At 42.2% G+C, this 10,826-nt stretch overlaps 1 protein-coding gene across 1 annotated transcript in view; it reads right to left on the bottom strand.

Annotated features, from left to right (window-relative positions):
* Positions 1 to 9,023: 9,023 nt before the first annotated feature.
* Positions 9,024 to 10,826, bottom strand: part of rab33a (RAB33A, member RAS oncogene family) — a gene marked incomplete at both ends in the record, with an annotated part of 8,010 nt that continues 6,207 nt past the window's right edge. Inside the window, 2 exons of the mRNA XM_083651412.1 lie at positions 9,024 to 9,248; positions 9,444 to 9,524. Coding sequence (XP_083507538.1) covers positions 9,024 to 9,248; positions 9,444 to 9,524 — 306 coding nt within the window. The remainder of the gene's footprint in view (positions 9,249 to 9,443; positions 9,525 to 10,826) is intronic.

The raw sequence follows: 10,826 nt of genomic DNA, 5'->3' as shown, positions 1-10,826 counted from the left end.
CGAAATATGTAACGTTAGCTGGCTAGGTTAGCTTGTAGGAGTAGTTATGTTAATGTTATGTGATTAGTGGTGAACCAGCTGCTGTTGGTGCATCTCTCCATGTGACGTCTTCTGTTTCTTCCTCTGCTGAAATTTGAGGCTGCTTCCACTCATTCAAGCCTAGTGCTGCTCTCCACAGGTAATGGATAGGAATGCCTTCTTCTCACAGCTAATCCTGTAGGCTATTTCTTCAGATTACACTGACTGAACCTTATTATGAATTGCATCAGATAAATCAATGTGGCCTGAGACAGCTCTCTGAATCTTCTTCACTGCATTTTTTTTAAATAACCATACCAATACCAATGAAAGTAATTCAATTGCTTTTCTCTAGGCAAATACACACATAGGCCTGCCTATACAATATGTTGCATTTGGACTATTTTGGCTTCAGCACCTTGGACAGCAACATTTCCTCTAGGTGAGAGACTGGAGCTGGTGCAGAAAGTAGGAACTGAGCCACAGGATTTTTTTGGTGATTGAAGAGCCTACTCAGGATAACTCACCATCAGAATGTATACCGGATTAATTCATTAATTAGCTGCCTTTTAAAAATTCGCTTCAAGCTTTTATTCAGTTTTATTTACTATATTTATCAATTACTTAACTCTTACACTGTCTTTGCCTTGTACTTTTTTCTGGTGTTTTTAAGCGAAACGTTTCGTTTTTTATGTATGCATGAGAATGACTATTAAAGAAATCTTGAATCTTGAGCTGTCACTTGAAGCAAGGCAGCTAGTATAAGGTTACCAGATTCCTGAAATGAAAATCGTTTCCAGAAAAACATTTCCAGTTCGGCAGTCAATATATCATTAAACTATCCAATGTTATTATCTACTTAATAAAGAAGGGGGACACTTCTGGTTTGATGTATTTTGACTATGGTAACTGTAGTACTGTAATAAACTATGGTGCAGGCCGACTGATATCCCTCCAAAATACCACATTAAGACACCAAGACCTTGAGGAACATCATAGAAAAATGCATGCTGTGATTTGGTATCAAAAACATTTGACATTTCTGAGATATCTGTAAGAATTGCTTCTTCTTTTTTGCGATTAGGTGGCAAGCACTTCTGTTCTGGAAATTGCTCAGAAGCCCCCTTATTGTCATTATAAAGCCATACATCCCCTGAATACCCTAGGTCTCTAATTTGTGGTTGTACATTTTCAAATGGGGGTCCGGGGACCCCCAGGGGTCCGTGGCACTTTGCCAGGGGGCCAGTGAAAAGTTTTCAGGAAAATAAAACTAAAAACTTTTTTTTTTGCAAAAGCTTCATAGTTCAACAAAACTATTTTATGCTTTAAATCTAAAATGGTTCATGGATTACATTCTAATAATCTAACAAACCTATCAATTTAAAAGTCAGGCACGTTACCATGGAAACAATTAAGCTTAGCCCAAAATCACAAATCAGAATGAGGCGGTCCCCAGTTTATTTTCTATCAAAACTTTTGAGAACCTCTGTCCTAGAGGTCACAATATTTTATACAGTGAGGTCACGTTTTGAAAAATGGTCTCTCTACAATGAAATGGCTATTATGGGGACTAACATAATCACACGTGAATACAATTGGCACATTGAATGCACAAGAGTCCCAGCTTTCCAGTCATGCCCAATTTATGCAATTCCAAGACTGTTTAGGGCCCCCTGTATGCTGAAATATACAAATATAATAGGTGAATAATAACACATTTATACTGCATGGTTTTTGCCAAAAGCTGCATGGGGTTAGCATAAAGTGGGCATGTCTGTAAAGGGGAGACTTGTGGGTACCCATAGAACCCATTCTTGTTCAGATACCTTGAGGGGAGAGCTCAAGTATCCCCTTTGAAAATGGCCATGCCGGCTTTTCCCTTGCCAAAGTTTTGCCTAACTTTGGAGCGTTATTTAGCATTACATGGTTGGGAACTTAGGACCAAAGACTACCCTAGGTCTTCTAGTTTCATAATGATATAAGCATCTTCACTATACCTTTAAAAATGATCCCGCTATAGAGCCTCTGAATTACAGTAATCTTGGCCGCAAATTAATAGAAAATCAAGGAACTCTTCGGGGACAGGTCCAACGAGGGACAGGTCCCCAAAAATGGGGACTGTGCCTGAAAATCAAGGACATCTGGTTACCTTAAGCTAGTAACATGGCTTTGTCTGTTGGCAAGCAGCTCTGTGACACAAACAAGTGGGGGTCCTGGGGTTGCAAGCAGGGTGAATAGTGATTACTTTCCTTGGAAAAGAGTTCTGCAGCTATATGGACTGCAGGACAGCTAGTATAGCAGGTTTTACCTACTGTATATAGTCTTATTGGCTTGTTATGACCCCAGTGTCTCTTGTGTGTGCTACTGTCAGTGCTGACAACTCTGTTTTGTTGGGATAAAGTAATCTAGTTACATTTTTCATCTCTATGCTCAAATCGCCCTACACTTTTTTACTAAGCTCTCTCTTTTTTTGAATGTCTGTTTTCAATCAGAAGTCTGCCTTTTGATAGCTGACTTGCAGAAATCGTCGATTCGTCAACACTGACAAATGTTTCTCCACAGAAAAACAGCCACGCCTTTATTCCTGACAGGCAAGGGCACATAATGATCTCACAGGGTGATTCACTAACATGGTCCAGCCTGTCTGGAACATCTCAACATCACTGAATTCATACCCATGTCCCAACACTTTAACATGTCTTCAAACATCTCAACATCACTAAAATTCCTCATTTAAAGTAGTCACAGCACAATTATTAAATAATTAACCCCTGTTGTTACAGTGTGACCTTCCATGGATGACTTTTTATAGCAATGGAACATACTATAGTTGTATACATTGCGAGTCTGAGACACTTTTTTTTAAACTATTTTAGATCCTTTAGAATTAACTCCAAATGTGTCCAAATGACATTTTTGTGCATTTCCCCATCTCCTTTGAATTTATAGTTTATAGTATAATTTATAGTAATTTACAGTATCTCTCTCTGTTCTTCTCTCTTCACCATCCGATGTCTGGAATCAATGCAGACCTGCAGATTCAGTATCAAGGCAAAAGCATTTAGTCAAATATGAGGCTGTTCCACTCTTATTCGGTTTTACCCCTCTGATCTTCTCTGATCTTCTCGGATTATCTGCATTCATCTGCTACATCCATTAATGGACACAGGATCTGCTTGAGAGTTTAATTTTATAGCCAAAGACATGCCACAAGCCACATGTTTGGAGCGAGAGAGAGGGAAAGATAGAGAGACACAGAGACAGACAGGAGACATGCCACAAGCCAGGTTTGGAGAGAGACAGAGGGAAAGATAGAGAGACACAGAGACAGACAGGAGACATGCCACATGCCAGGTTTTGAGAGAGACAGAGGGAAAGATAGAGAGACACAGAGACAGACAGGAGACATGCCACAAGCCACATGTTTGGAGAGAGAGAGGGAAAGATAGAGAGACACAGAGACAGACAGGAGACATGCCACAAGCCAGGTTTGGAGAGAGACAGAGGGAAAGATAGAGAGACACAGAGACAGACAGGAGACATGCCACAAGCCACGTTTGAGAGAGAGAGAGGGAAAGATAGAGAGACACAGAGACAGACATGCGCAAAGACGGAGAAAGAAATGGGAAGCTCGATTGAAAGAAAGAAATCAGGTATGGACACAGAGAGAGACAGACACACAAAGACGTCAAGAGAAAAGCAGAGAGATAAAGAGGGAAATGGTGGGATGGTCAGTGACAGATGAAGAGAGTGTAATGGAAATAACAGACATGAAATCAGAGGTGCCATTGTGTGGGAGCCAATCCCACTGTCTCAATGCCTTGGTCAGGTCAGATAGCCTAAGTATTATACTGAGCTATGTCAGATAGCCTAAGTATTATACTGAGCTATGTCAGATAGCCTAAGTATTATACTGAGCTATGTATGCCAATAGAGAATGAGGCTCTGAGTTGAGCGAAACTTGTTCAACATCTTTATCAGAAGTCCCTTTGTGAGATTGTGACAACAACATTACATAATGAAGCATACAGTAGAAAGCAATCTGATGGAATTCAAAACAATAATAAACTGACAGCAAAAGGGGGGGGGGTTAACATTGTCTTCTCAGATTCAACAATTATGATAACAACTGCATCATCATACAAAAAAACACCACCCTTAAGGCTTTGTTAAAGGGATAGCTTGGCATTTTGGCTTTTACTCTGTTTTTCTTGATGTGGAGGAGTGAATGGGTAGAGGCCTAGTTCAAGTCCCATGATTATTATGAGCAAAATAACCTTTTAAATGTCTTGAAACCCATGGTGCAATTATAGCTGCAAGGGGACACATTCATTCATTTCAATGAGAGGCTAACTTGAAACAATATAATGCTAACAAGCTAGCTTGTGACGATAGTGGTTGATTTTCGTTTGTTAACTGTGAATTGCAAATACAGAAACTTTTCCAAATGCCAGACTAGAATTCAAAGTGTCAAGGCATATCCCTTTAAGAGCAAACACGGGTTATATGCAAATGAAATGTCCAAAAAAGCTAAACAAAATGTAAAGTGTATGTACAGGGAGAGACAGTAGGCAGGCATACTGTACATCTGTACTCAAATATGCAGTTGAGATTATTTCAAATGTTTGAATAAGAAACTTGATTTGATTCTTCAAATGTAACTTTCCTCTTGCCAGTGAATTTTTTTTCATAATATTACTGTTGCTAGCATCTACACTGTATTCAGTCTACTAAATAGGCTACACAGTGTCTTCTCACTTATTACAACTATCAATTATAGCCAAGAGCTACGCGCAAACTTAGCCATAGCCAGATCCATATCTAGTTACAGAGAAATAGTTGTAGCTTGTTGTAGACTTTTAACTTTCATGTCATCCTTTGTTCTTTTTGCCCTTTGGATTTGCTTTTCATTTATGGAAGTTAAAATCCTCCCTTCAAGTCACAGGTTACAGTGAGACTGAATAGCCTCGAGTTGTGAAAGGTTTCTTCTTGGTGTTTTATGCACACTTTTCATTGAACGCTGAATCAAGAACATTCCTTCAGACTTTCAGACAACTCACCGACTGCAGTCACTGCACAGTGTATTATTTGGTCAATATGATAAATGCTTAGATGTAGGTCATCAAACTATGGTCCTGAATGATCTCCTGATGTATTGTTTTTAGATATGGCTTTCAAATAGACTAGCCATTCACAGTCAGCCTTTAAGATTAAGGCATGCTTGCACAAAAGACTTAAGCCCAATTTATGCTTCGTCTGCCGACACTTTTGAAACGGTCGCAGACAGAAATGAGGATTTGAGTCGACACTTTCAAGTGTCTGCGAGCAGTGTCTGCTACCTGGTGAAATGTCTAGTGTCGCTGACTACGTCACATAATGTCGCGCAAGTCTGATTGGCTATATAGACGGGCACGCGCGAGTTCCTTGTTTTAGTTTTCACTGAAATGAAATTAATGAGCGTGTCCCCGCCTGGCCGCCTCCCGTATTTTTATCAGCATGTCCTTGATGTATGACTTCGTGAAAATCACAAAGAACACCGTGACCAACTTCCCAGAGAGAGAGGAGGTGATTGTGTGGTTGTGTGTCGTTATATGCGGCTGCAGTTACATCTTGCCTCTTGGGTTCACTGACAGCATTCCCTCTCTTGCCTGTCTGCACTGCACTTCTCTGCCTCCCTCTGTCTCTAGCACCACGTGACCGTTGCGCCGCGGAGAGAAGCATAAATGCAGCAACATGAGCGACACTTTATTTTTCGTCTGCGACCATGTGCTGAGCGACACTTTCTAATAAGTATAAATTAAGCTTTAGCCTGGTAAACCAGCCGGTCACGTGAACTCACATTTCATTTTGTGGTAGAACAAAATGAAATGTGAGTTCACGTGACCGGCTGGTTTACCAGGCTACAAAAGCCTCACAGCTCTAATGTTAGGTTGGTACTGGAGTACATACAGTATGTTCCTCCATCCATATACAGTAGCTATCTCTATGGAAAGGATGTATGTATAAATACTGGATATGTCTTCATGTAGAGTTGTATCATCAATAACTACCATACTCCTTTACCCATCATTTTCTCCAGACACCATGTGGAAGAGAAGTCCACTAATATGCTGCTACAGGCTGTAGTACAGGACAAAGATGTCTCCATTATCTATACAGGGGCTCACAGTTTTGCATCATCTCGTGCCTGCCCTTTTCTGAGGGCAGAGGCAGTGATATTGATGTTCAGAGCTAATCGTCTAAGACAGAGTAAAGGCCTTGAGCTCGGATATTTACCGATCGCTTTGTCCTTCTCAGCGTCTCTCTGACGGCGGGACGACCGGAATGAAATAAGAACTATTGTATTCATTACAGAACATGGCATTGTTACGTCTAACGAGACCGGGAGAGAAGGAAAACGAGGGTAAGAACTCCACACACAAAGGGAAAGCTGGATAAACTGTGTCTGCTACAAGGTTAAGCATGGCGAGGATATGTTTACATCAGGACTGGATCTGAAAGAGGAGACTTGCCATGGTGGCCCTTTCTCTAAGTAGTTCTCCTGCATAAGAGGATCACACTCATTCTGAATCAATATCTGACATGCTGCCTGCAAACCTATAGATGTGTTTTCAGGAAGCCAAGCCCTCCAACCTGGACCTCTGTGTATTACAGCATCCTAAGGCCATGATACACAGGCATCTGGGGAATGAAGGTTGGTAATATTTAACCATCAGGATGATTTAGGAAATTATGCTTTTGTTTCTTATCTCAATGTTCTCCACATTGATTTAATCTAAGATGCAGCAGATTCTCTTCCTTCCTACAGGCAATCCTACTGATTTATGTACAATTGCCTCAGAAAGTTTCCTAATAGGCTATTAGTGATCTCACAGTGATGATGAGGCTAGACCAGTAGACTAGAGGATGTGTACCAAAAAATACCCCAAAAAGGAGTGCTTTTTTAACGTTCTTTTTATACTTACTTACTTTTATCTTTTTATACGATTGATGTCTGCGTCTACGTGTCTTAAGAGTCTGTCTGCGTGTCTTAAGAGTCTGTCTGCGTGTCTTAAGAGGCTGTCTGCGTGTCTTAAGAGTCTGTCTGCGTGTCTTAAGAGGCTGTCTGCGTGTCTTAAGAGTCTGTCTGCGTGTCTTAAGAGGCTGTCTGTGTGTCTTAAGAGGCTGTCTGCGTGTCTTAAGACTTAAGAGGCTGTCTGCGTGTCTTAAGAGGCTGTCTGTGTGTCTTAAGAGGCTGTCTGTGTGTCTTAAGAGGCTGTCTGTGTGTCTTAAGAGGCTGTCTGTGTGTCTTAAAAGGCTGTCTGCGTGTCTTAAGAGGCTGTCTGTGTGTCTTAAGAGGCTGTCTGCGTGTCTTAAGAGGCTGTCTGTGTGTCTTAAGAGTCTGTCTGCGTGTCTTAAGAGGCTGTCTGCGTGTCTTAAGAGTCTGTCTGCGTGTCTTAAGAGTCTGTCTGCGTGTCTTAAGAGTCTGTCTGCGTGTCTTAAGAGGCTGTCTGCGTGTCTTAAGAGTCTGTCTGCGTGTCTTAAGAGGCTGTCTGTGTGTCTTAAGAGGCTGTCTGCGTGTCTTAAGACTTAAGAGGCTGTCTGCGTGTCTTAAGAGGCTGTCTGTGTGTCTTAAGAGGCTGTCTGTGTGTCTTAAGAGGCTGTCTGTGTGTCTTAAGAGGCTGTCTGTGTGTCTTAAGAGTCTGTCTGTGTGTCTTAAGAGGCTGTCTGTGTGTCTTAAGAGGCTGTCTGCGGTGTCTTAAGAGGCTGTCTGCGGTGTCTTAAGAGGCTGTCTGTGTGTCTTAAGAGGCTGTCTGCGGTGTCTTAAGAGGCTGTCTGTGTGTCTTAAGAGGCTGTCTGTGTGTCTAGTTGGCTACATAAAATAAAGAACATCTCAAGTGGTTCAAATAATTGAAACCGCTTTTGATTATACTACTGAATATTGATGCATTAAGACCATGATAGAGACAGCTTTTTAAGGCAGAAGAGCATTTAAGAACAATAAAATCCATCAAAAATCAATGTGGAAAGCATAGCAATATTTAAGAATGATTACAAAATACAGTTGGTCATAATTGACAAAGGACAAACTATGTTTGTGAAGGTATGGCCTTAAATAGGCCTGTTTCCTTTGGCTCCCCAAATGCTAAGTACGGTATGTATGTATTAGTGTGTTTAAATATGCCCTGGTCCCAGAGGAAAAGTCTATTGACTCACTTTCAGTCTATGGTTGAATAAGAAGCCGGGGGCTGTACTGTGCAAGGCAACACTGTCTTGTCAAGCACATTGTTATACTGTACGTGTCTCTGCTCCCTCCCATGTTTCTCTTCATTCCCTTTCTCCTCTCCTCCAAATCCTCGTCCTCAAACACTTCAAATTGATGCTTCAGTCCCTTTTGCTCTTTACCATCCACTGCAATAAATGCACATAATACAGTACTATCCAAGGTGGTGATACGTTTGTATTCGTCAGAGATATGGACCATATCCAGAAGATTACACACTAGGGATCTTTAATGGATTATATTTTGAGATATCTCCGTAAACTGACAAGACTGAACCCGGAAAAAGCCAGAATCTGGATACCCTCCCGTGAAATATACATAATCATAAAATGTAATCCACTAAAGATCTTTTTTCTGATCTTTTCACATATTAAGTGCATCTTTGGTGGATCCTGTTTTGAGATATTGGATGTAAACGGACCAAAAGTAGATAGCTGACAGCTATCATTTCGCATATTTACTGAATCTTTGATAGCCTGAAAAATCCAAACACCAGATTGCTAACGAATATATCACTCCTGCAAACTTCCAATTAAAAATCTGGAACTACAGCCAACTATATCCAATATCCATTGCTCTTGGTGTCAGTCTCTTGTGTTTACCTCACCCTCCCGTCCTCCGTCCTTCCCTGCCCTCCTCAGCAAGGACAGTTGACTCACTCTCCCATCGCCGTTCTCCTCTCCCTCCTCCTCAATATGTACAGCCACTTCTTCTCTCTCCGCCTCGTCCCTGTCCCCTTTCCTCAACAAGGACAACTGCTCTTTGTCTCAGTCTCTTGTGTGAGCCTCACTCTGCCGTCCTCTCTCTCCACGTCCCTGTACAGCAGGGACTTCTGGGCCTTGAGGCGGCAGGCCAGGGACATGAAGATGGAGTCGACGTTCTGGCTCTCCCTTGGGTCCTTGGCCGACGTCTCAAACAGCAGCATGTTGTGGGCATCGGCGAACTTCAGCGCCATGTTGGAGGGCACCTGGGGACCAAGAGACCTCAAAGTTTGGTTGTAATCTCTGAATGAAGTAAATAATAATAATAATAATAATAATAATAATAATAATAATAATAATAATAATAATAATAATAATAAAGATAATAATAATAATAATAATAATAATAATAAAGGATTCTATAGTGTTATGTGTTATGGACTTTACTTGAATGCACTGACCTGTATTTGGTCGACCAGGTCACACTTGTTTCCCACCAGGACTCGAGGTACAGATGCTGAGACCCGGTGGCCGTTACACTCCTGGAACACAAGAGAATGGGACTTTAGGGGACAGTACACTGCTGGCAATGCGGCTTGCTCTGGTAGCTAGCTCAGGTAGCTAGCTCTGGTAGCTTCCTTCCAGCTTTGCCAGTACAGACGCCCCACCGCCCCCAAAGTGCCATCAGACAATTCATTTCAGCATTTGTCCACATAGCCTAATGTTGTTCTCCATGTTGTCCTCCATGTCCATACAGCCAAAACGTTCTGTCTTAAGCCCAATTTATGCTTCGTCTGCCGACACTTTTGAAACGGTCGCCGACAGAAATGAGGACTTGAGTCGACACTTTCAAGTGTCGGCGAGCAGTGTCTGCTACCTGGTGAAATGTCTAGTGTCGCTGACTACGTCATAGTATCGCGCAAGTCTGATTGGCTATATAGACGGCACGCGCTTGACTTCCTTGTTTTGGTTGAGGTCCACCCGCTAGTTTTCGCTCGATTGAAATGAATGAACGTGTCCCCGCTATTTTTATCAGCCTGTCCTTGATGTATGACTTCGTGAAAATCACAAAGAACGTCGTGACCAATTTCCCAGAGAGAGAGGAGGTGAGTTGTGTGGTTGTGTATCGTTTATATGCGGCTGCAGCCAAGTACGTTACATCTTGCCTCCGAGGTGGTTTCACTGTGCATTTCGTTCCCTCTCTTCTCGGCTGTCTGCAGCTGCTTATAGCGTTCGAGTGTCACGTGACCGTTGAACCGAGGCGAACGTCCTCTGAAGTATAAATGCAACACCATGAGCGACACTTTCTTTTTCGTCTGCCACCATGTGCTGAGCGACACTTTATAATAAGTATAAATTAAGCTTTAGGCCGCTGTCTCTGCTGCACTTCCATCACTCTGGATTTGATGTTGTCTTTGGCTGCGTTCCGATCAGCTAGTTGTTCCCCTTCGAAGTGGACTGCACAGGGTATTTAGCCATGTTAAGTAATAAGGCTGAATACCCTGTGCAGTCCACTTCGCAGGGAACTACTAGCCGATCGGAACGCAGCCTTTGTCCCAGTCAGCCAGTCAGGGCCCTGAATGAGCGGGGGCTGCTTGCTACATCCACCCTCACATCACAGCGGGGCGGTGCTTAGTCAAAATGTATTCATATTGAACGTGTCGTGTGTCCAAATTGCACCAAATTCGACAGTGCATTTCCTCCCGTCCCCAGCAAAACACTTACCAAGTGTGAAGTCCCCATGCAACACACTTATCAAATGTGAAGTCGATGGAACAAACGGCTCTCGAGATGTGCAAACGAAACACAGACATACAGACAGACAGACATACATCTTCTAAACA

This window comes from Poromitra crassiceps (genome assembly GCF_964638095.1).
Source record: "Poromitra crassiceps genome assembly, chromosome: 15".
In the NCBI taxonomy this organism is placed as follows: domain Eukaryota; kingdom Metazoa; phylum Chordata; class Actinopteri; order Beryciformes; family Melamphaidae; genus Poromitra; species Poromitra crassiceps.
The sequence above is the reverse complement of the archived record's forward strand: the minus strand, read 5'-3'. Positions and strand labels throughout refer to the sequence as shown.